The 27,884-nt window shown below is 31.9% G+C and overlaps 1 protein-coding gene and 1 pseudogene across 1 annotated transcript; both read left to right on the plus strand.

Moving 5' to 3' along the window:
* The first annotated feature begins 11,037 nt into the window (after positions 1-11,037).
* On the plus strand, positions 11,038-12,628 carry LOC145247331 (uncharacterized). The gene has a single exon (XM_080108986.1). It carries the CDS (start codon positions 11,712-11,714, stop codon positions 12,534-12,536), a length of 825 nt encoding a protein of 274 aa, XP_079965112.1. The 5' UTR covers positions 11,038-11,711; the 3' UTR covers positions 12,537-12,628.
* Positions 12,629-19,193: 6,565 nt separating this feature from the next.
* On the plus strand, positions 19,194-19,309 carry LOC145247634 (U2 spliceosomal RNA; annotated as a pseudogene).
* The last annotated feature ends 8,575 nt before the right edge of the window (positions 19,310-27,884 follow it).

Here is a 27,884-nt window from a genome sequence, read left to right on the forward strand (position 1 = left end):
TAAAATCAACAGTAGCTTCTCTATAGTGCAATGTAGACTACAATATATTGTGGACTATCTCACTGTGGGTAGGTATGTAAAGCTTATTCCCGATGCATCGTGATGGGTCCCCAACTAGAGCAGGCAATCAATTGATTTTATTGAAAAATGGGTGATTTCACCGATTTTCACGATAATAAAAATATGGGAGTGTAAAACATTCGTTGATCATTATTCAGTCCTGGGCAACGACGGGTCATCCTGCTAGTATATTATACCAAAAATAAACGATATGCATTTTTAATATGTGTTCTTCTTTTCATAAAACAACTGAGTAAATTGTTCGCTCCATTACATGAAGATGCAGATGCAGCATCATCCTGGCTCCCGTGGTCAGTACTTCTCTAGCAGTTATTTCTGTTTGGAACGGGCTAAGTTCCTCTAATGTCCTCTCTGTAAATGTCTTCACATCATGCTTGGCTGCAGAATGGAAGAGCTATCAGCACTTATATGACTAAAAATTTTCTTACAGTATATATAGGCAGATGATAAACGTCGTATCATTTGGTTGATCGTCTAGTGTGTGTATTTTAACATCTATGCAACAGTTCTAACAGGAAACGATTGACGTAGACGTATCGAAACAGTTGTAGACAAACAGTTCTTTTTAACAGATGTAAATAACACAACACATTCCTGAATTATTTACGAACATTTATTTTCATGATCCGGTCGGCATCTTCAGAGATTACACGTTTTTAAATCTTGGCTGCCTGAGATGACGCCGCCCCCTGCGCCATGGAGAGGCCATTTTTGAGTCGTCCGTTCTCTCTGATGTCCAACTAACAACTGCCTAGAATATCCTCAAATCTACATTTCATCACGTCATTACGTATCTCAGACCAACAACTGATGTAACCCCAATCTAGTTATTTGTTTATGCAACCCCCAAATCATGTTTACATCTATTTTCACATTCCTTTTGCAATATTATTATATGTCAATCACTTTTTTCTCAATTTAATTGTTTATTTTTCTAATCATAATAATTGATCCAGCGACCCGCCGTCGCTCGAATCAATAATAATAATAATAATAATAATAATAATAATAATAATAATAATAATGTTTTGATCCTTGGCCCTGCTTGCCATAGTTAACACAGATACTACGCTATGATGAGAGCCCAAAGGGTCATAACGTTACACAACGACCTCAACCTTAAGCATTTTTCATTCGCATTACATTTAGTGATACTTGACGAAAGATGATTATAACCTTGAGATATAGTCTTAATACCCTAGTTGAGAAACCAATGACTTATACTTAAGATTGTTATCTAGTCAAACTTTCACGAAAAATACTCGTCTAGCCAAAACCACTATCAATAATTTCCCACACTTTTATCTGTTCCTAAATCTAAACGTAGATTCCATGAACAAAGCTTCTTTCTTAGAACTGCACGCCTGTGGAATTCTCTTCCGTTTGCCTGCTTTCCAGCTGACTACAATCTGATTGTCTTCAAGTCCAACGTAAACAAGTTCTTGATGAAATGTCCCCCTAAGTAATCCAAATGATAACATTCCCAGTACTTATGTTTACGACGCCATAACCACATTGACTAATGTATCCTCATTAACCCTTATCCTCGATTGGCCTCCGGGCCTTGATAAGTGATGATTCTTGTGTAAAAAAATATCTTGGACTGTTTATAATATACACCATATCGCCAATCCTCTTACTAATCGTACCCAATTCCCAAAATGAAGTATTGTTTTTATTGTGTGTGTGTGTGTGTGTTTTTTTTTAATTTTTTTTTAATTTAAAACAAACACTTTCTCTCTGGTGTTAAAGCGAATTTTGGGTTTGACGCAATTTTGATTTTTTTTCGGATTGAGTTTATCGAAAACCGATCTCACATTCTGTGCGAACATGGTTTCAGCAGTTGAGGCTGCTGTCAAAGTGTTCGGATTCGGCATACTTCTATACACTTGTAAAAATTGTTGTAAGACTTTGTCTGTTCGTATAACCATGTTTTAATGAGTCGTACGTTTTATTTTACGTCAGATTTGGCCTTCATTTTAATGCATCTCATCCAGCTGAAAAAAAAAAAAAAACTTTGGGAAAGTTTTCTTTCAATCCAGCTTTTAAATCCTCGACATCTAATGTCACGTTCTCGACTTTCTAGCAGAAAGTATTTGTTGAACGTTCCCAAAGGTTAAGACTGTTTCTCCAGTCCGTCACAAAAAAAAATCTCGGGCTTTTTTTTAGCCGGAAACTTTTAATGTTTTAATTATACCATTTAAATTTACTGATAAAAATAATTCGCCAATAAAATCAATTTTATTGCCAGTAGTGTTGGGACAACTAATCGGAATCGGAATCGGGAATCAGAAAAATCGGAACTCTTGGGGGTATCGGAATCGGTATCGGAATCTGGAATATTTGTGCATTATTTCTGATTCCAAAACCGATTTTTTTAAATATTTTTCAAACTTAATTTTTCATTGCTTGTGCTGATGATAAATCTTTATTGTTTTTAAACTGTTTGTAAAAATAAACTATATAGATCATAATAACATCTAAATAAGATGTAATTTTTTTTTTATTTGTGCAAAATAAACGAAACAAAACTTGAAACTTCGCGACAATTCACTAGATAAACTCTAGAAGAATGCAGTTTACTTACAAGGTATCGAAAAATTGTTTAAAATTAAATAAATATTTTGTCAAGAATAATAATATCAAGCATTATTACTAATTAAATAAAAATATATAAAAAAAATTGTTTTTTAATCTTTAATTTATCTATTTTATAGGTTTATGCTTTTGTCCAGTTGGGTTTTGTCCGGTAGGTTGTTGTCAGCTCACTCACTCAATATTGACAAATATGACAAGGAGTTAACAAAACGTTGAATTGAATTTGAAATGAATTTGTGAATTTTAATGCTTCCGCGTGAAAAACTTTTAGCATCAAATTCTCGTTGATTATGCCGTTATTACTTACTTATGCTTAGAATTAGGGATTCCTAAGCATCAAACACCGTTTGAATCCCGATGAAATGTTCAAGTATTTTTTTTTTCGTATCTACTTGCCAAATATTTAGATGACGCTTCTCAGAGAGTTCATAGTTTAAACGAATGGACAAGTTTCATTTTCTTGGAGCCGTTTGGCCTGACCACTCTGTCCTTTGAAATTGCTAATGTGTTATTGTATCTTTCTCTAAAAACGCTAAAAATACACATGAATCAATAAATTTATCAACGTCTTGGATAAAATACAAAAAGAGAAAACATTTACGCAAAATTAAAAAAGAAATCATATCTACATTAAAAAGTACCCCCCCCCCCAGTGATACTTTACTTGTTAGGCGAACCCACTGGAAACAAAATTATTTTAGAATATTTTAGGATGCAGGATTAGTAGCTCATATAAATTTGGGGCAGTTATTGAAGAAATATCGATTGAAAATAGCTCGTTGTCCAAGAGGCCTTTTAAAGAGCGGCTACCTCCACCACGAAAAAAAAAATATATATATTTTTAAAAAAATATCTTAAAATGTTAAAGGTTCTCTAAAACTAAATAAAATCGATTTTTAGAAGTTATGAACACGCTTCGTATTACTGGTCTCATGTTGAGTGTTCCTATTTACTTGGGTAAAATTAAGCATAAGGTCGTTTTTTTTTTTAATGTGGGGAATATTCAGCTCCAAAAAAGGGGACCTCTGGGTCGGAACAAAAATAAAAATTGCTTCAGTCTAGAACGATGTCTCCTTCATTGAACGAGGAAATAATAGATGAAGTTTAGCCCCAGAACAGATACTACACTTTGTTAACGTTTCGATCGATGTATCCTCCGACTGAAATTCTGTGCAGAGTTCAACAGAAAAATTCCCGAGTTCGAGAACACAAAACAGAACAATTAGTATATTCATATTTTTTTTTAGTGAGTGATGGCAGCCCTCTTCTTAAAACAATATCTCCAGCAAGAACTGTTCTAAAATGCATTTTCAATCGATATTTATTCAATAATTGCCCTTTTTTCCAAGCTGGCCAAAATGGCCGTTTTCCGCTGTCCTTTCTTCCGTTGCCTTTTTTCCATTGCCCAATTTTCCTAAATTCGTAAATTTAGCATATAATGATCACCCGTTTCCGGGCCATTCTAATTGTTTTAAAGCAGTTAACTAAATTTTTTAGCACTGACTCCAAAACCCAATCGGCAGAATCATAAGACAACAAGTAATCGCTTTGTATTTTCGTATTATCACCCTGACGTAATGTAAGTAGTAGGAAGGGGTCGTGTCTTTTATGACTTTTGACACTGAACTATTTAATACTACAGTTTGACCAGAAGCATCAACATTGCCAAAATTAAACAAACAAAATCCGTGATCTGTTCTTAAAACACGGTCTCGAAAGAGGTGATCATTTTACGTTAAATTTATATGTGAAACTGTTTTTCAAATTGTTTCCATGCAATAGCCTAACCAATGGAAAATTGATTTTTTTCTTTTCGCAACAGAATGATAAAATTGCAATTGACGAAAAATGAAAACGGAAGAAAAAACAACTATAATTTCATGAGAAAATACAGTATTTGCATGAACACCGTTTTACACGTAACTGTTAAAAATTAAACAAAAACATAACCTATAAGCACTCATAATTATAAGATTAAATAGAAAACGATTTATTTATGAATTTAAGGTCCAGGATCAGTTTCACGAATAAATTTAACCTAAAATAAGCGTCCTTTTCCGAAACATTCTAGCGTGTTAGTGTTACAGATTTGTCTTTTTCGTCCTTCTGTTTTATTTACTTACTTCTTCTACTTATTAAACGCTCCTGTTGCCCTTCTCTTTTACTGTTTGCTTTTTACTATCTCTCTACGATTGCTTTTACTTTTGAGAGTATTTTTAAAGTCTGTGCGTTCTATTCTTACAGTTTCTTGCCTTGAAGGGTCTCGACATGTATGCGCAAATATATAATGTGTACATACCAGCTTGCCTTGTCCAGCGGATCATATCTTCTTGTCACTGGCTCCATCTCATGGGGAGTGGAACTTACTGCTGCAGATGCATCGATAATACGAGATGGATTGAAGCTTCAATTTGTTTTATTAAAAAGGCAAGCCTATGTCTCGAACCCATAGTTGTCGGAGGAGAGACCCTAATGTCACGCCTGCTTCATCTGCAGTCCAAAACCAACTCTCCCACGTGGTCGCCAACCGGAAACCTACGACCACAATTCCCGTTACCTCTAATTTCCGGTGCATCGTAACCCCTAATCTCCGGTACATCTAACTAGGTTGACAAAAGGTGACTTGGGTTTGACGCCTGTCAAATCTAACCGTTTGTGACCCCACTAAACTCGCTGATGGGAATCGAAAATATACTTACATAACTTACTATTTCTCTAAACTACCTAGATAGCATTTAAGCTAGGATTCCCAATACTACATTAGGGCCGTTAACCAAAAACAATATATATTTTTTTCTATTAGAGATAAATTATGTGCGTTTATTTGGGGAGATGTCAACTTTTTAAAGCGATTACGCATTGTTTTACGACGTTGTCAATCGAACTTAAGTTAGTGGTAAACAATTTAGTTAACATCCATAAAGAAGTAGAATGGCCCAGAAATTATGATTATTTTACGTAAAATTTATATTCTAAACTGAGCTCCCACTCTAAATACTAAAAGGATTACTTTCCTTTCCGTCAAGATTTTTAAGAAGTAACATTTCATTTTGGAATTGGGATTTAGCTGAGAGTGTTAATCTACAATTGTTGGAGACGCCTCTCCATGGGATTAATGGACTATGTCATGACGTCACTTCCTCTAGTGGCGCCACTTCCGGTATCGAGACCGGTGCCCAGTAGTCTGAGATTGGTACGCGACGAAGCTGGTCGTCTGCAAACGCCCCACCGTTGAGCAATGGTATTACTCAACCCATTTTGCCTGTAATATATGTGAAGACATGTTTTGTTCCTAAAAATCCTGTGTTCCTTTCGTTTATTACCATATTTACTGATAAATTATTATTATTATTATTATTATTATTATTATTATTATTATTATTATTATTATTATTATTATTATTATTATCTCGATTTTGTTTTTGTTTATTTTTTATTTACAGCAAAGCTAATTAATTTAATAACACACTAATTTTTTTTAGAATCAAAATAAATTTTTCACTTATTCATAGAGAAAGCACCGAATAGTTAACAAAACCCACGCCATGTCCATGTTAAAAATGTTTTTCTAATTAGTAACATTATTATTTAGACATTCGTTCGTAAAAATGGGAGCGGCCGTTGTTAAATATTTGGTTCTTACATCGTTTTCTTATTTTGCCTTCCAATAGTCGACTAGTTTCAACTGTTTATGAAAACTTTCCAGTTGCATGTTGTATACTAACGACGAAGTGATACAATCTGGCTTTGTTTTAAAATCAAAATATTTTTTTGTTGCCTGACAATTTTCAATCAATTACAAGGAAACATTTCAGAAAAAATATACGTGGAAATTAGCAGGGCTTATGTAATAATTTTTAAATTCACACAAAAAACAAAGCAACAAATCTTTAAATATTTATAAATTTTAAAAAATCGGAATCGGGAATTGTATCGGAATCGGAAATTTAGAATGAAATCGTTAATTGTATCGGAATCGGGGAAAGTTTTGGAATTGTCCCATCACTAATTGCCCATCACAGTGCAAACTGACATTTCTGTTTTTGCAATGTCAGTTTATTTAGTCTCTTCCACATACGTAAAAGATCGAATCAGTAGCCTCGTAGGAGATGTCCTTTTCTCTTCCCTGCAACCTCTATCTCACAGAAGAGATGTTGCGAGTTTATTTCTGCTTTATCGTTATTTTCATGGAAAGTGTTCGACTGAGCTTCAATCTATGGTCCCCCCCTCTCGCCAAACTTTCACAAGAAACACTCGTCTAGCAGAAAACACTATCAATAATTTCCCCCACTCTTTATTTGTGCCTTAACCTAAACGTATATTCCATAAACAAAGCTTCTTTCTTAGAACTGCACGCCTGTGGAACTGTCTTCCGTTTTCCTGCTTTCCAACTGACTACAATCTGATTGTCTTCAAGTCCAACGTAAACAAGTTCTTGATGAGCCGTTCCACTTAAGTTTACAAATTTACCGAATTTCCAATACTAACGATTACTATATTTACTACTGTACACTCTTAACCCTTATCCTCGAGTGGTCTCTGGGCCTTGATAAGTGGTAATTTCTATGTAAAAAACTGTGTTTAAATGTTTTACTGAATACTCTGAATATTATGTACTTGCATAAATTTTCCTATGACTTTTTGTTAGATCCTTTATGTTTGATTCTATTTTTTTTTTTTTTTGCTTCTACAATCTGAATCTTTATGATCAGGCTTGCCGTAATCCGAAAAGAACTAAAATAAATTCCCAACGTAATTTGCTACATCAATTACATAATCTCAGGAATAATTTATCCTACTTTTGTATGGTTCGCTTGTTTTGAAAATGTGGATAGCCATGTTCTCTCTCTCTTTTTCAGGTGAGTATTTTTTATTTATACTGAATATGTTCCTTTTTTACTTTCTCAGGTGAGTAATTTTTGGATTTACACTTTGTTTTCTGGCATGCTACGCCCAACTCTTCTATGCCTTGAAAATCGCTTCTCACGCTTACAACCCTTTGGAAATCCTCCGCAAGTTTCTGTTAAGTAACATTGAGTTCACTTTCTAGTTTCGCTAGTACTCTTCGTCTTATTTCAACATTCTTTGGAGACACTAATCAATGAGCGAAGATAAGGCATGTAAAAATGATCTGCCGATAATTCCGCTAGTCGTTAAAGTACCTGTTTACGACTGATGTAAAAATTAAATAATCTACATCGTCCTACTTAGCCAAATTAAGACATTTCCACTTTTAGTTGAATAGTCAAGTATTGGGGCTAAAAAGTCCCGACAGTGACCTCAGAGTTCCCGCAAACTTCATACACCTTTTTTTTTTTTAAGGTAGAATGTATTATACGATTCTGCAATGTTTAGTAACTTCTGTAAAAGTAGTTAAACATTTTCGCATTAGGTTAATATTCACAATTGACGTTGAAAAGAAAAGAAAAGAAAATGCGGACGGTTTCGTCTTCATTGGGAACATAAGTAACTATCTCCATGCTGCCCAATATCTTGTTCTACAAAAACTATGTGTTGCTCTCAGTAAATGGTTTATTGTTTAGGTTTCTTAGAAGCAATTCTTGGTTTTTCTGTAGTCGTTCTTCAATTTTTTGTTGTTCTTCTAGTTGACCTTATTTTTTCTTGTGTTTGTAGTTGTTGTTGTTGTTGTTGGAACAAACCTTTTTTCTGTTTTTTTCTGTGAGTCCATCTCAACCTTTATCATCTGAGCGATAATAGTCTTGAAATCTTCCATCAGTAGATTTTTTTTATTTTCTACTCATCTCTGACTGACATTGAACGCGCGTAAAAAAAGATGGCCGCCAAAAAAATACAATGCATAATACAACTTTTTATATCTCGATAACTAATTATTTCTGCAAAATTTTAATGCAATTTTCGTAGTCAGCATAGTCGAAAACCTTTAAAAGTTGTCATTTAAAAGAAAGTTGTGGAGGTGGACCTAATCTAAAAAATACCATTTATTTAAAATAAAACAAATCAAAAGCAATTTTAGATTAAATTAAATTAAATTTTTACACCTCACTTTGTAAAGTTTATAAAAGACATTTTGGAAATTGATATCTTAATTTTTGCACGTATTATTGTTCTCATCTCCAGTGTAATTTTCGATCGATGTAACCTCCGACCTTTTCAGATGTATCTTGTCGAACTCGGGCATGTTTCCATCGAATTGGGAATGTAGACGGAATTTCGAACATAAGCCCTTATTTACTTTACAGGAGTAGTATGCCCTTGTTCCTCCAGCCATGCTTGGAGAGAGATGCTAAGTATTTCCGTCCAAATTCCCGATTTCGATAGAAATATTACCGAACTCGACGAGTGACATCTGAAGAAGGTTGGAGGTTACATCGACTGAAACGTTGTGAAAGTAACACTGAAGATGAGAACAGTAGTCCGATGCATCCAAATAATACGAATAACCAATCGTCATCTCAAAAATTAAGAAAAGTTCATTTTTAAAGTTTACAAAAAAATTTTTAAAAAACAAAATTGTTTAAGCCTTTCAATAAATGCTTTTCTAACTTGTAATATTTCCCTTATTATTTCCACGATAAATTTTTGGGATATCTAAGGAGGTATCACTTCATCCCTTTGTCAATCTACTCATCACTCTTGAAGCTGGAACAGAACATATTCTACACTTTAATCCTATCCTGATTCTTTCTTGTACTCATGGGTCAATTTTTATAAAGACTTTTAAGCCTCTCAAGGATAAAAGGTAAATAAGTGTTGGTACTTGTGCAAATTTTTAACTGGACGTATTTAAACGTCCGCTCCGCTTTCCTCGGAATGTGACCGCATGGGTTTGCTTGTAATCTGACGTAAGACGCCGATCAGCCAATCACAATGCATGACACCGGGTAGCTTTCTGCGATATGATTTATGATAGAGACAAAAGAGTTCTTTCAGAATTTTTGTCTCCACATAAATTCACACAAATAGCTGTCAAGCAGATCGCGGTTGGTTCCACACTCTCTTTTATTTCATTGTTTGACCTCCTTCCACATCCTCTCCACATGATTTGTGGTAGCCCTAGCCGTAGGGTTCACGAAATTAAGGTTGTGGCTAACCGTAAGATGTTCGTACCCTTCGAATTATACTTTGCAGTATACTTTCCAGCAATCGAAGATTATCGTGGTCCCCGACAGTATGTATTTCTTAATTATTGGAAGGAGGGTTTCAGATTGACGGTCAGGGATTGTGACAAGAAAACCCTCCTTCTCAGCAAGGAGACCCAAAGCGGTTCGACGACCGTAACCTGACATTATGTTTCTGTCTAATAAAGACGGGCTCGTCAACTTTCACCTTGTGCCCTGGGTCTCCGATTTGCAAGGAGGTCTAGTGTCCATACTGGTCATTACTGCACCCCCAGCCGAAACTATCGGTTAGGTTTTTTATTTTAAGATACGCATTCGACGACATTTTGTGCTTCTCCTCCGTTGCCAGCAGTTGGTTTTCGTGAAAAAGAAAGAAAAAAAAGAAAGAAAGAAAAAACATGAGGATTGTTTCAGGAGACTTACAAATAAATTCCAGCTTGGAATTGGTCATTTTCCTTCCTTTTCAAAAGATTAAAGACTTGTTGCTTGAAGCGCAATGATACTCTGCCTTTTCTTTTTCTTTGAAGCGCAATAAAACTCTTTCCTTTCTTTCTTTTTTTTTTCTTCCAATTTTTTGCCGTCTGCTTGATCGCGCCGCGTTTTTCTCACTTGGTATAATTCGGCAATTTTCGTCGTTCAATAGGCGCTGCCAAGCGAGACTCACGGAAAAACGAGATTTAAACTGCAGAAGCACCAAAATGTGATCATTTAAGAAACTGGCTCAACAAGAATTTGTTATCATTGCATTTGAAAACGACCATAGTCAACTGCGAATCAACACTGCGGTATTGTTTCCAACAGACGAGTGGTTCTTAGAATGAAACTATGTTCATGAAAGTTCCGTTTAGTCTTATGTACACAGAGGGGAGAAAAAAGGAAATCATTTACAGTAGTTGTAGCTAGACGAGTTTTTGCTGTGAAATGTTACAGTCTACTTTCTAAAAGCATGAAAGAAATAGTCAAGAGGGGTTGTCCAAACTCTAAAGGGTATTTATTCTGAAAGTCGTTTTTAACATGGGGAAGTTTTTTTTTGGGGGGGTATTCCGAAAGCTGATCTTAACATGAGGAGGTTGGGGGTGTTAATTCCGAAAAGCATTTCCTTATTTTCGACCTCTCCGTAGTCAACTTCTTAAAGGTAAAGGTCCCCCACACCGTGCACTTTTACCGAAATTACAAAACCTATTTAAAAGACGTGCAACGAAAATAAAAAAAAGTTTTCATTTTTCAAATGATGACGTCATAGATATTGATGACGTTTCTATTAGAGAAATGAAAATAGCGGAAGACAAGAAAATGTGATGTACGACAACGTAGGTGTAATGCCCTACGCACAAATTTCGGCATAGCCTTATAAAAAAAAAAAAAACTGGATTTAAAGTCCGTCTCCAAGACGAAGACTTGTATAATTTGATTATTATTTACTTGCCTCCTCTCGAGTTAAACACGTCGGTTTTTAATGTGAAGAGATTCTACTTCCCTAAAAGACGTAATCTGGATTAGAGCAAATAATTAAAATTGCCTTAGTTTAGAAGGACTTCTCCTTCACTGACCGAGGAGACAATAGACTAAGTGTAATATCAGACCAGATGCTGTAACGTTATACACGTGTATACACGCGTTAACGTGTAGACACCCGACACCCAACGCGTTGTATGGAGCTTACGTCGCAAGGAACACAGGACAAGCAATAACAGCGACATTTATTTTCTCATTCTCTCGCCACGCGTGACTTCTCGTTACGGCTCTGACGTCACCTACGTCTCGAACGTGATCATTCTATCGATCTCTCTCCTCTTTTTTTTTTATTGAACTTCTTTTTCCTCATCGTGACGTCATTTCGCACACGGCTCGGTATTTGCACACGCTGGTCCGCGCTCTGTTACAATACAATACATTTTCTTTCTAAGCTACGCTAAACATTTCAAACTAGATATGGCATTAAAAAGAAGCATGCCTTCAAAAGCCATCACGGTGTTCCCTAACACAAAAACAATAACCAAGAAACATTTGATGGAATTTATTCATATATATCTCAACCCCTACATCACAGCAATCGAAGAATTAAGTACGGGGGCAGATTTCTGCGTTGGTATGAAGGTTCTCTTTCCAGCGACAATTTCTCTGCAAGCAGTTAAGTTCGGCCCTGGTCTAAGTGACATTTCGATATATAACAACTTTAAGCAACTTCAATCAGCATTTTGTAAAGTTGATGTTGAAAAGAATTTCCCTGTAGAAAGCATTATGCAAAGAAATTTCCGAGCAATCTTTCATTTCGGCCAATGGTTCATGCGTTTCTTTTTCGCGAACTTCTCGGGACAAATGTACGACCCGTTGGAACTAAGAAATCTCAAAGAAAAATGGACGCACAGATTTGTAAATGGCGGCGTTCATACAAATCACAGCGGGGTGCAATCAATGTCGCTTAACTCGACTAACAGGTGTAATTATGGGCTTAAGCCGAAAGCGCCCGATGTTTCGTCGCAAACAGACAACAGCTTCTTCGGAGACAAAGACAAAATCGCGGACTTGGAATACCATATTGAGTCGATGAACTTGGAGAAGAGCGACATGCAGGAACTTATTGACCATTTACGAGATGAAAACAGAAAGTTAACAATGATTATCAAGTGTACGAACGATTCGACACGATTTTTCTTTGAAAAACTGAAACGGTTGGAAGACCTTTGCAAACGCGAAAGATATAAGTTGCTTAGTAACACAGGAGAATCAAAGCTTTACCGAAATATAGATAAATGAACGTTCGTTAAAAGAAGCTGAGAAATAAAGCAACTGTGTTCTACGCGCCTTTGCAATACGCTAAAATAAAACATATATTTCAGAATTTTTTAGATGAGGGTGTATAATTTTTATTCGTGTTAATTATTCGGACTACTATTCTCATCTAGGATGTTATTCTCACAATGTTTTGCCCGATGTAACCTCCGACTTTCTTCGGGTTCCTCTTGTCGATCTCTGGAATCGCTATGTCAGACTCAAGAATTTGTCCGGAATTTCAAAAAACTTACTGACCATTTACGAGATAAAAACACAAAGTTGAAAATCGTTATCAACTGCACAAACGATTCGATACGTTTTTTTTTTCGAAATGTTAGATCTTTGCAAACGCGAAAGTTATATGTCGCTAATCCAACCTCTACTCAAACATAGATGAATAAATTTTAAGTAATTTTAAGTAGATTAATACATTTTAAGTAATTTTAAGTAGATTAGTAAATTTTAAGTAATTTTAAGTAATTTTAAGTAAATTAGTAAATTTTAAGTAATTTTAAGTAATTTTAAGTAAATTAGTAAATTTTAAGTAATTTTAAGTAGATTAGTAAATTTTAAGTTAACTAGTTAACAATCGAGAATTCATTACCAAAAATCAAAAACCAAAACAATAAATAATTCATGGTAAACGCAGTGGAACTAAATTCTTTATCGACACGTATACATTTAAAGTAGGTTGGGACGATTAATCGGAATCGTGAATCAAAAAAATCGAGCCTTTTGTGGTATCGGAAATATTTTTACCTTATTTTCCGATGCCCAAAAAGATTCTTTTTATTGTTTTTATTTCTTTACGTTCGTTTAAAACTTAATTTTCCACGGTTCGTATTAATGATGAAATGATAAATATTTATGGATTTTAAACTACCAGCAAAATTAAAATCGCTTATATTGTTTAAGTAAAACAACATTCTAATTAGTTGTTGTAAATTAATTTAGTTTATCTACTATTATGATAGACAAATAATTTTTAATAAATAGTTTTATATCTATTTTAAAGGAAAATTAAGCAATTTGGATTATTATTTATTTGTTATTAATAAATTAACATTTGTAGATCACACCCATAAGTGTAGTTGTACATTTGCCAAAATATATACACATTTTATATGAGGTCTTGCGGTAATCCGACCACCCACAAAAACTATATTTAAAAAATTTAAAACAATCGGAATCGGTAATTTTGTTAGAATTGGGAATTTAGAGATGAATCGGTAATTGTATAGGAATCGAGAATTTAGTACTGAATTGAATCAAGAAAATATTGGAATCGTCCCATCATTAATTTAAAATGTCAAAACTGTTTACATGGTTTTTATTTCATAATTTCGTAAAGTTCGTTTATTCACACACGAAAATAAAACATGTCAGTCGAAACTTTTCAGATGACGACTTAAGCTATTAACTTTCACATACCTGATGGAACAAGAACAAGCTACCGCCGTAGATTAAACAAAAATCTGTATAGATTCTGAGTTCAAGGAGAAGGTCGAACTTTACTTTGTCCGAAACGATGTGAAAATAACATTCCCGTATGCATAAAATAAAACTTCCGTAAACGCAGCAGTAAATTGATGAATTACGAAATTGAGTTTGTGTTGATTTCGCAATACAAATTAGTATAAAAACTATTGATAAATCGTCTCTCCCTTTTTTATAATGAAACTGTATTTTATGTATTACATAAAAAAATAATATAATTATTCTACTAAAAATGAGTGAAATAAAATAAATTGAGGTAAGCATAAAAAATCCACTCAAAAAAAGGTCCAGTGTATCGCTTATAATATTTAAGTAAAACAACATTCTAATTAGTTGTTGTAAATTAAATTACCTTACCTACTATTATGATAGACAAATAATTTTAAATAAATAGTTTAATATATGTTTACAAAAATAATTAAGTAATGTGGATTTTTTATTTATTAATTTCATAAGCTGCTGTGCTGACACATTCGTTGCGGAGCATATTTTTATAACGTTAAATCTGGTTGAGTTTAGCTTTCAATCCAATTCATCGATTATATGTTTAAAGTATTGAAATGTCGTTTATCAATGCTTAGTTTTATTTCTAAATAATATTTTCACATGTTCAGCGTGTTGTCCTCGATTTTCACTTTCAACAAGAATATTATCAAGATAAGCTACCGCAAAAATCCAAGTCAACCAGCTTGGCGTCTATTCTTTGTTAAAATATTCCTGCCACTGCTTCTATATAGACAGTCTATTGAATGCGTGCGAGCGTGCGCGCGCGTATGTGTGTGTTGTTAATTATTTTGTACATTCATCGTCCAAGTGTATTTTGCTCATAGGTGTGTACGGTAAATCGAGTTCTGCAAATATTTTTCACTTGTTTTTTTGAGCACGTGGTACAATTGGGAAAGAAGTGGCTGGTTACTTTTAATGCATCTAAAACCAAGCTTATATCTTTACATCATCAACACTCTCGTCCCCATCTGGCATCAGTTGAAATGAATGGCTTTTGTCTTGGGGAGGCTCCATGTTTTGACGAGCTTCTGAACTTGACCTTTACTCCTGATCTGAAATGGAACACGTACATCAAATCTGTTGCCAAGGTCGCTGGAAAAATGGTGGGATCCTTCTATCGATCCAGTAGATATCTGACTGCTGATGCAATTCTCTTCCTATATAAGAGCCAGGTACGTCCAAGGATGGAGTATTGTTGTCACATCTGGGTATGAGCGGCTAGAAAGACTCATCATGCCTTAACAGTGTTCAAAATAGACTTTATAGCCTAGTAGAAGGTGCCTTTTTCTCTTTGCTGCAACCTCTTTCTCACAGAAGAGACGTTATGAGCCTGTCTCTGCGTTATCGTTATTTTTATGGCAAGCGCTCGTCTGAGCTCCAATCTATGATCTCCCCCTCGTCAAACTTTCAGGAGAAACACTCGTCTATCTGAAACCACTATCAATAATTTACCATACTCTTTATCCGTGCCTAAACCTAAACGTAGACTCAATTGACTACTGTAAACTCTTTAACACTTATCCTCGAGTGGACTCTGGGCCTTGATAAGTGGTGAATCTTTTGTAAAAAAAAGATGATGTGTGATTATAGGATTTCAAATGACCGTTTAACCACCTTGAGTAATTGGCACAAACCCGATTGTAATTGTTCTTTGTTTATATAAACTGTGGGGCTCTTCTTCTAATTAGAACTTTAATTTTTCTAAGAAGTACAGTTTTTTTAAATAGTTCTCAAGCTGCAAAGGGTATTATTTTCTTTTATCTTATTTGTACATTATTTTTTTTTATATTATTTGTAAATTATTTTTATCTTATTTGTGCATTATTCTTTTTATCTTATTTGTACATTATTTTTTTATTTTATTTGTACATTATTTTTTATCTTATTTGTACATTATTTTTTATCTTATTTGTACATTATTTTTATCTTATTTGTACATTTTTTTTATATTATTTGTACATTTTTTTTAATCTTATTTGTACATTTTTTTTTATCTTATTTGTACATTATTTTTTATCTTATTTCTACATTATTTTTTTATATTATTTGTACATTATTTTTTTATCTTATTTGTACATTATTTTTTTATCTTATTTGTACATTATTTTTTTATATTATTTGTACATTATTTTTTATATTATTTGTACATTATTTTTTTATCTTATTTGTACATTATTTTTTTTTGTATTATTTGTACATTATTTTTTATGTTATTTGTACATTATTTTTTATCTTATTTGTAAATTATTTTTTTATCTTATTTGTACATTATTTTTTTTTGTATTATTTGTACAATTTTTTTATCTTATTTGTACATTATTTTTTATCTTATTTGTAAATTATTTTTTTATCTTATTTGTACATTATTTTTTATCTTATTTGTAAATTATTTTTTATCTTATCTGTACATTATTTTTTTTTGTATTATTTGTACAATTTTTTTTATCTTATTTGTACATTATTTTTTATCTTATTTGTAAATTATTTTTTTATCTTATTTGTACATTATTTTTTATCTTATTTGTAAATTATTTTTTATCTTATGTGTACATTATTTTTTTATATTATTTGTACATTATTTTTTATCTTATTTGTACATTATTTTTTATCTTATTTGTACATTATTTTTTTATCTTATTAGTACATTATCTTTTTATCTAATTTGTACATTATTTTTTATCTTATTTGTACATTATTTTTTATATTATTTGTACATTATTTTTTATCTTATTTGTACATTATTTTTATCTTATTTGTAGATTATTTTTTATCTTATTTGTAAATTATTTTTTATCTCATGTGTACATTGTTTTTTTATATTATTTGTACATTATTTTTTTATCTTATTTGTACATTATTTTTTATATTATTTGTACATTATTTTTTATATTATTTGTACATTATTTTTTTTATCTTATTTGTACATTATTTTTTTATCTTATTTGTACATTATTTTTTATATTATGTGTATATTATTTTTTATCTTATTTGTACATAATTTTTTTATCTTATTTGTACATTATTTTTTATGTTATTTGTACATTATTTTTTTATCTTATTTGTACATTATTTTTTTATCTTATTTGTACATTATTTTTTTTATATTATTTGTACATTATTTTTTTTATCTTATTTGTAAATATTTTTTTATCTTATTTGTAAATATTTTTTATCTAATTTGTACATTATTTTTTATCTTATTTGTACATTATTCTTTTATGTTATGTGTACATTATTTTTTTGTCTTATTTGTACATTATTTTTTATCTTATTTGTACATTATTTTTTATGTTATTTGTACATTATTTTTTTATCTTATTTGTACATTATTTTTTATATTATTTGTACATTATTTTTTATATTATTTGTACATTATTTTTTTATCTTATTTGTAAATTATTTTTTTATCTTATGTGTACATTATTTTTTTATCTTATTTGTACATTTTTTTATCTTATTTGTACATTATTTTTTTATCCTATTTGTAAATATTTTTTTATCTTATTTGTAAATTATTTTTTATGTTATTTGTACATTATTTTTTTATCTTATTTGTACATTATTTTTTATCTTATTTGTACATAATTTTTTTTATCTTATTTGTACATTATTTTTTTATCTAATTTGTACATTATTTTTTATGTTATTTGTACATTATTTTTTATCTTATTTGTACATTATTTTTTTATCTTATTTGTACATTATTTTTTTATCTTATTTGTACATTATTTTTTTATCTTATTTGTACATTATTTTTTATATTATTTATACAATTTTTTTATATTATTTGTACATTATTTTTTTATCTTATTTGTACATTATTTTTTATATTATTTGTACATTATTTTTTATCTTATTTGTACATTATTTTTTATGTTATTTATACATTATTTTTATATTATTTGTACATTATGTTTTATATTATTTGTACATTATTTTTTAAAATCTTATTTTTACATTATTTTTTTAATCTTATTTGTACATTATTTTTTTATCTTATTTGTACATTATTTTTTATCTTATTTGTACATAATTTTTTTTATCTTATTTGTACATTATTTTTTTATCTAATTTGTACATTATTTTTATGTTATTTGTACATTATTTTTTATATTATTTGTACATTATTTTTTTATGTTATTTGTACATTATTTTTTTTTATGTTATTTGTACATTATTTTTTATCTTATTTGTACATTATTTTTTTATCTTATTTGTACATTATTTTTTTATCTTATTTGTACATTATTTTTTATATTATTTGTACAATTTTTTTTATATTATTTGTACATTATTTTTTTATCTTATTTGTACATTATTTTTTATATTATTTGTACATTATTTTTTATCTTATTTGTACATTATTTTTTATGTTATTTATACATTATTTTTATATTATTTGTACATTATGTTTTATATTATTTGTACATTATTTTTTAAAATCTTATTTTTACATTATTTTTTTAATCTTATTTGTACATTATTTTTTTATCTTATTTGTACATTATTTTTTATCTTATTTGTACATTATTTTTTTAATCTTATTTGTATATTATTTTTTTATATTATTTGTACATTATTTTTTATCTTATTTATACATTATTTTTTTATCTGATTTGTACATTATTTTTTATATTATTTGTACATTATTTTTTTTATCTTATTCGTACATTGTTTTTTATCTTATTTGTACATTATTTTTTTATCTTATTTGTACATTTTTTTTTTATCTTATTTGTACATATTTTTTTTTATCTTATTTGTACATTATTTTTTATCTTATTTATACATTATTTTTTATCTGATTTGTACATTATTTTTTATATTATTTATACAAATAACCGTTACCAAACGCAAGAAATTTTTACCTTTCTACTTACCTGTATAGTTTTCGCGTGTATCTACTAATACTACTACTACTACTATCATCATCATCATCATCATCATCGTTGTTGTTGTTATTATCATCATTATATTATTACACTTATCGCTCCGTCCGTTATCATTCTGTGCATCCCTAAAAAAGGAAAGTGGAATAAAAGTGGAATATTCCAATTAAACCTTGTCACCTTTGAAAAGGAAATTGACATATAAAAAAAATGGTGTCGCTATTGAAGCAAAGCTAATAAAAATGATTTGTCTTTCTTTGCCTTTTGGCTAAGATCAAAGTGTAGTATCTGTTCTTCAGGTGCTACATTTCAATTTCTTCTCTCTCAGTGGAAGAGAAATCCTTTACGACTAAGACAATTTTTTCTCCACGTTAAAAAAACGACCCTAGTGTCTAAATCTGTCCCGTGGGGAGACATTGTGAATAGGTACTATGTTTAATGTAACAAAGTTTTAATATTAAAAAAGTAACTGGAAAAAGTTATTTCTGATTTAATTACAAAATGCCATGGAAATGTAAATTCTGATTAATTATAAAATGCCCTGGAAAATATCCGTTCTGATTATTTTTTTTGTTTACTTGTCTCCCCACATGGGCGGAATTGGACATGAGGTCGGTTATAAATTTAGGGGGGAAACAAGCTCCCCAAAAGGGGCACTCTGGTCAATAACAAAAATTAAAATTGTATCAGTAATGAAGGATTTCTCCTCCATTAACAAAGACAAAAAAGGGGGGATTTAAGTCACTGGAATGCTGAAACTGATACTACACTCGGAAATTCATGTTGAAGCAACGGTTGCCTGATCCTTAACCGTGTTAATGTTTTTATGTATTACTACCGAAAAGCTGCTGAAACAGTTTATGATTTAAACATTACTTTATTTCAAGTACATTTTAAGCAGTGGGTTACGGTATATGAAGTCAGCCCCGGAAATTACTCAAACCGTTTACGATTTAAACATTACTTTATTTCATGTATATTTTTACAGTGGGGTGGGGGATATTTAATCGGTCCCGAAAATGGGTGAAACCATCTACGCATTACACATTACTTTATTTAATGTATATTTTTAACATTGTGGTGGGAAATATGAAGTCGGTTCCGGAAATGGCTGGAACCATTTACGTTTTGGACATTACTTTATTTAATGTATGTTTTTAACAGTAGGATGGGAGATGAGAAGTCGGTCCTGGAAATGGCTGAAAAAGTTTACGATTTATACATTACTTTATTTCATGTATATTTTCAACAGTGGGTTGGGGATTATAAGTCAATTCCAGAAATGGCTGAAACAGTTTACTATTTAGACATTACATTATTTCATGTATATTTTTAGCAGTGGGTTTGGGATATAAAGTCAGTCCCGGAAATGGCCGAAACAGTTTACGATTAAAACATTACTTTATTTAATGTATATTTTCAACAGTGGGGTGGCGGATATGAAGTCAGTCCTGGGATTGAATGAGATGTGCAAATATATACTATCAGAAAGCGTCGCCCAGTATTGAATGAGATAGGTGGAAAACATATAGGAGCAAAATACCCACTGTCGCCCCGGATCGAATGAGATAGGTGAATGATGTATATTGGCAGAATATGCGGCGTCACTCGGGATTGGATAAGATAGGTGAAACATATATACTATGAGAATACCCAGAATTAATTGATTTGCTTGTAGCGAAATAACCAACCCAGGCCATATATCAAAGCTATTATTTAAGGGGAAGCGACATAGTTGGTTAAAGTTATGAAAATTATTGTCAAAATTAGTAACATATCCAAGAATTATGAAAAATGATGAAATGTGAGTTACTTGATTGGTGTGTTTTTAATAATATAATAAGCACCGACAATATATCAAATATATTATATAAGTAGGATGGAGAGGTATAATGTGGGTTTTTAATTATAAAATTATTGTTGAAATTAGTAACATATCCAGGATTATGAACAACGATTAAATGTGAGTTAATCGATTGTGTGTTTATAATAAAATAATCAGCCCAGGAAATTTACCAAAGCAGTTATGTTAGTAAGAGAGGGCGATAAGGATGGTTTAAATTATGAAAAATAATTGTCGAAATTAGTAACATATCCAAGAATATTGAAAAATGTAATATGATATTTAATGCATTAGTGTGTTTGCAATGAAATAATCAGACCAAACAATACATCAAAGTTATTATTTTAGTAAGTGGGGCTATGATGTGGGTTAAAATGATGAAAAATGATTGTCGACATTAGTAACATATCCAAGAATCATAAAAAATGACAAAATGTGAGTTAATTGATTGGCGTGTTTGAAATGAAATAATCATCCCAGATAATATATCAAAGTTATTATTTTAGTAGTAGGGGGTTGATAATGTGGGTTAAAAATATTAAAAATAATTGTCGAAATGAGTAACATATCCAAGAATTAAGAAAAATGATCAAGTGTGAGTTAATTGATAGTTGTGTTTTTTTTTTTTATGAAATAATCAGCCCAGACAATATATCAAAGTAATTTTTTAGTAAGAGAGGACGACGAGGATGGTTTAAATTATAAAAAATTATTGTCGAAATAAGTAACATATCCAAGAATTACGAAAAATGACGAAATGTGATGTAATTGATTGGCGTGTTTATAATAAAATAATCAACCTATAAAATATATCAAAGTTATTATATAAGTAAAGGGGAAAAGAGATAAGGAGGGCTTAAATTATGAAAAATTATTGTCGAAATTAGTAATGTATCCAAGAATTACGAAAAAATGATGAAATATGAGATACTTGATTCGTGTGTTTGTAAGGAAATAATCAGCCTAGACAATATACCAAAGTTATTATTTAGTAAAGAGGGAAGGGCGAAAATGTGGGTTAAAATTATGAAAAATAATTGTCGAAAGTAACATATCCAAGAATTATGAAAAATGATTAAATGTGATTTCATACATTAGTGTGTTTGTAAAAAAAAATAATAAGCCCAGACAATATTTCCAAGTTATTATTTTATTAAGGAGGGGGCGATAATGTGGGTATACATTATGAAAAATTATGAAATGGAGGTTAATTGATTAGTGTGTTTGTAATGAAATAATCAGCCTAGCAAATATATCAAAGTTATTATTTTAGTAAGAATGAGCGACAACGTTGATTTAAATTATAAAAAAAATATTATTGAAATTAGTAACATATCCAAGAATTATGAAAAGTGATTAAATGTGAGTTGATTGATGTGTGTGTTTGTAATGAAATAATCAGCCTAGACAATATATCAAAGTTATTATTTTAGTAAGGTGTGCGATATGGTGAGTTTAAATGATGAAAAATTGTCAAAATTAGTACCATATCCAAGAATTATTAAAAATGATGAAATGCGAGTTAATTGATAGTTGTGTTTTTTTATAAAATAATCAGCCGATACAATATATCAAATTTAATATTTTAGTAAAAGGAGGGGCGATAATGTGGGGTGAAATTATGAAAAATTATTTTCGAACATAGTAACATATTCAATAATTATAAAAAATGATAAAATGTGAGTTAATTGACCGGTGTGTTTGTAATGAAATAATCAGCCCAGGAAATATATCAAAGTTATTATTTTAGTAAGGGGGCGATACAGTTTTAATAAAAAAAAATAGAATAATATGATTGTGCTTCATTCATGCTGAACAGAACGCTCACAGCCTGCCCAGCAGCAATATATTACATATGAGAAATGCTGCTGTGGAATTTCCACAGATCCCGTTAGTTATTATTATTATTATTATTATTATTATTATTATTATTATTATTATTGACGTTTCACCCCAAACAAGGCAGAGGGCCACTTAGTCGTGCGGGGTTACTATTTGGGACCAGATTTGCAGGGATACTATTTAGGGAGTTGGGCAGCGAGATGTCTGTTCACATTACACTTGAATTTCTGCATGTCAGTACAGTCAGGAAGCAGGGGTCTGGGAGGCAATTCCAAAGTGCAGCAGTTTGAGGGGAAAAAAGCTTTTCGAGTAAAAGGCTTTACGGCATCTAGGAACCTCTACAGTGTATGGGGTGGGATTTTGCTGCTTTTCGGGTTTGTAACATTTATTAACTATGCATTTGTTATTGCCACTTTTACTTGGCCAAGCATTTGTCTTCCATAAGAACCGTCAATTCAAACAAAGAAGTGGAAGAAGAAAGAGCAGGAGCAGCAGCAGCAGCAGCAGCAGGAGGAGCAGGAACAACAACAGCAGGAGCAGCTTACCTTAATCCGATTGGTAACCGCTTTTACAATTTGGCTTACGGTTCTACTATCTCGCTTTTTCTTTTCTTCTTCTTTTTGCTGTCTTTTAAGCCTGCAATTCGTAATCAATCCCCCACCCCTAAAAAAAGGTACGGCTATGAGAAAAGCCGCGTGCTTGGCTAAATAAAAGTGATGATAACAAAGGATAACAAAGGCATAAATAATGAACTTAATCCTTACGCGAAAATTATATAGATAAGTTGAAGAGTAATTTTTCTTGCGTTTGGTAACAGTTATTCATTGTCTATTTATTTTTCATTCCTTTTTAAGTGATACTAAAATCAATGGTACTTGTACAGTTTAGTCAAGACATTAAAAAATGAAAATATCGAAAAAAGTTTAAATTGTATGTATCCGTTATAGAACGAAATTCTCCGAAAAAAAAATTCACTTAATTTCATCCAATTAGTTTTTTTATTTTATTTTATTTTTTTTTTTTTACAGCGGAAAAACACGTTTTTATGAGAGCGCGTTGAAAGCGGCCATCTTGGATTAAAAAAAAATTGTTTGAATTTAAGAAATGACAAAGGGAGATAACTCCAGTTAAAGCGCTGACACCCCTCCTCATCTCTAATACTAGCTTTTCTTCCTAAAAATCGAATATTTTGCTCGGTGTCATAACAAATTGTTTTTTTTTTTCGCTGTAAAAAAAACAAAAAAAAAACTACTTGATGAAATTAAGTGAATTTTTTTTTCGGAGACGTTCTGTAGTGGACTGGTGGATATATTATACATATCCCCCAGTCGTACAAGATAGGAAAAATGATTTGAATTGGGAAAGGAAAAATGTTTTGCTTTGAGGAAGGAACGAACAACGCGTTTACTTGAATTAAACGAACTAGGATTTATTTCGTGAAGAAACAAGTGAAAGAAAAAGGTACAACACGTGTTCATATCCGCGTTCGTCTCTCGCTGTTTACTGGTGAGAAGGAGAAAGTCTATTGTTGTAGAGAGAGAGAAAGAAAGAAAGTCAATCCAGTTTGGTGTGCGTCTCTCGCTGTTAGCTGGTGTGGAGGAAAGTGTATTGTAGTATAGAGAGAGAATGAGAAAAAGTCCATCCAGGCCATGGAGAGAGAAGGCATATAAAGTGTACATACTGTCTGTTAGCTCGTGCCCCTACATAGTAGCAGAGGACGTGACGCCCAGCTAGGAAGCTGGTCTGAAAAGGGCTGGAAACAGCCTGTCTCTTTCTTTTATAGTCGTTTCCAGTAGTCTTTTGCGCACGTGTGGATTTCCTTTGAAAGGGGAAGTGACGTTGTCCATGCGTGCGTGTATGTGCGTACGTTAGCGTGTGTGTGTGTATGTACGCGAACGTGAATATGTGTACGTGTGTGGACGTGTGCGCGTATGTATATGACAAGTAATATAGCTTGAAATGTGAATGCATGTTTTTGTGTGAGACTAGAAAAGGCTCGCGCAGTTCGTTCCATAACAGATACATACAATTTAAACATTTTTCGATATTTTCATTATTTAATGTCTTGACTAAACTGTACAAGTACCTGCTCAATAAACGTTACTTTTTTGGATCATTTTTTTAAAAATGTTTTAAAGGATTTTAAAGCTTTTTTGTGAACTCGATTAAAAAGGTTCAGTCAAATATATTACGTTAGCTTGAAAATAAAAATGGCGAACAATGGCTTTGATAGGCAGATAGAAAAGGTTTACTATTCATGCACGAAAAATAGCTTCAACTGATTTCCTATCCGTGTGAAATATAGGGACGTCATTCAAGCAACCTGGGATTTCCATGTCATGAACAAAAAAGAAAAAAAAAAGCAACCAATTTTAATTGAGACCGGCTGACATGCTAGTTTGGAGAGTTTTTTTTGTCTCCCCCCCCCCTAAAATCTTTCTGAAAAAGTTAATTTTTTTTTCAGGTTGACGGGGGGTGGGAGGTGGGAGTGAGATTTGTGGGAATTAAATTCGTTGATATATTTACGTTGCAATCTCATTTTTTTTTTTTTTTTTGCGAAGCATTTACTTTTAAAAACGTCAAAAAAGCAATTTCTTACTTTAGAAATCAAAACAAAAAAATAATTTACGATATAAAAATAAAAAGTAAACAAATACTTATTTCTTTGGTTTGACTCATATTTTATATATATATATTATATATATGGGGGGGGGATCCTTCAGTCTTTGACAGACTATGGATACCCACGAAGGGGTGCCTGCGCGTGAAATTTTCGTGGCAGAAGGTGCGCAATCTCCAACCACACATCTCCTGAGTCTACATACCAGTGGCAAGTGAAGTGTATGTTCAGGACGACTGGAAGCAAATGCTGAGATAAGCGGAGAGTACATACAGCGCCTAGAATACCCAAATGGTCACCCATCTGGTACTAATCAGGCTCAACTTCGGTGATCTGACAAGAACCAGTGTGTCAACGTGATTATGCCGTAATATATATTTTAATGAAAAAAAAAAAAAAAAAGATAACAGGATAGATTTGTCGTGCTTTAATTTGTCGTGCCTAAATAGCATACAAATAGCGAATCAGCAGGAGCAGTTTTCGTGCCTTGTCATACATTTGCCGCACCTTAATAGTAAAGCCGTCAATTTAACGTGATTTTGATTGCTGAATGATTCTCCAAAAAGAAACAAAATTCTACTTTTTTTTTTTTGGTAAACGATTGAATGTTATCAACCACAAAAAACTTAGCGGAAAGAAACCCTAACCCTAACGTACAAAATATGAAGGAGGAAAAAAAAACGTATTTTTATAATTTCGAGCGAAGTTCAGTTCCGCGTAACGGTAAATACTCTCCCTTCCATTCCATGGCCATTCTATGTTTGAAAGGGGAATGTAGGCATACTGGAAAGAGTGTTCGCTAATGGGCTGGGAGACAGGGTTTCAATTCTCAAGCAAGTCATGCAAAAATACTTAAATAACGGTACTTGATGCCACATTGCTAAACATTCGTTATCATAAAAGGAGAATGAAGAACAAATGAAGTAATAATCGAAATGGAATAGCGGCCTCCCCTACACCTCGTTATAGCAGCGAATGTAAAGAGAACCTTCGACTCGCCCCCGACTATAGTCGGCCACTTAGCTTAACTTCTTTATTTTGATAGGTAGGAAGGTTTCGTGCTAAAAGTTAGTAAAGTAAAATTTCGCAAAGTCCCCCCCCCCGCCCAAGAAAATTTCCTTTAACCCTTCCATTAGTCCGAGTGGCAAACTCTGCCTCCTACAAAACTCGCTTTAAACCTACCGCTAACCCTAAGTTTGAGTGATAAGCCCCTCCAAAACTTTTAAAACGAAACATAATTTACTAAAAATGCTAAAATAACAAAAACGCACAGCATTTATTTCGCTTTCGCAAAGCAAAAAAAAAAAAAAAAAAAAAAAAAAAAAACGTGTTAGAACGCTAGAATGGACCGGCAATAGCTGATCATTTTATGTTAAATTTATATAAGAAACTGATCATCTAGTCTATTTTCGGTGCTCATGCACGTATTGATCTGTGCTGAAATAATAACGTTATTATTTAAAAAGCTATTCTTAACATGGGGAGGGGAGGCTGGTTTGTACCTATTCTGTAATGTAACCTTACAATTGAATTAAAAAAAAAAACATATCATCTTGGAAATACGATTTTAAAAAAATAGCGCGGATCAGTAAGTGCATTAGCACCCTATTTTCTTATACATGTTGTTCTTCCTTTCATCAAACTTTTCATGTTGTTTGTTTGTTTTGTTTTACGGCATATCAACCCTTTTTGGGGTTATTTAAAGCCAAATGCGGTAATTTGAGGAAAAAAAGATGTTATGCTTCAAGTTCTTTATATCTTAAAATATTTATTTATGATGTCTGATTTGGTTGTTTTGTAAAGGAAAAATGCTGTTTTTTTTGTTTTTTTTACTTTGCAGAACATGATTGAGTTTTACAAATAGAAAAGAAAAAAACAATAACATTAATGTTTAGTACACTTTGGTTCAGGTCAGTGCTTTCAGCCAACATGATCTATTATTACTATTTTTCATGCTAAATCGTAATCGCCTAAAAAGTTTTTTTTTTTGTGTGCGTATGTGTGGGGATGAGGAGGTGGGAGAAAGTTATTGATCTACAATAATAAGCGATTTTATAAGAATATTTCACAGAATTAAAAAGAATGAACGACAGAAATAAATGTTACCAAAGGCAATAAAGGTCGCTTTTCTTCCTACCTGGATTTTTTTGTGTGTTTTAAAGTATGTTACAAGATGTCCAGCTATGGAAGATCTAGAAATGTCATATCAGTTATTAAATCCTTTCGCTCTGATAGGTTTATAAGAGTAGTCGTCGGTGGGCAGACATCAGAAGCTCATAGCATCACCGCTGGCGTTCCTTGGGGCCCAACTCTCTTCTTGATCTTCATCAATGATCTCCCAAATCAAAATCTTAGATCATTCGTAGGCATTTACAATCTATGGCAACACTTCAAAGGTCAGCAATGTGCAAGATCTTTTTGATTCTCTTTCTTCTGATCTTGATCACGTGGTACAATGGGGAAAAGGATGGCTGGTTAATATTAATGCATCCAAAACCAAGCTTTTCTCTTTTCATCATAATTGTTCTGACCCCCCCTCCCCACCTCTATCCGGCCCCAATTAAAATGAATGGCTCTCCTCTTTGGGAAGCACATTGTTTTGACAAGCTTCTAACACTGAGATTCACTGTTGA

Source organism: Euprymna scolopes, chromosome 25, assembly GCF_053919585.1.
Source record: "Euprymna scolopes isolate OS-2025 chromosome 25, ASM5391958v1, whole genome shotgun sequence".
NCBI classification, from domain to species: Eukaryota; Metazoa; Mollusca; class Cephalopoda; order Sepiida; family Sepiolidae; genus Euprymna; species Euprymna scolopes.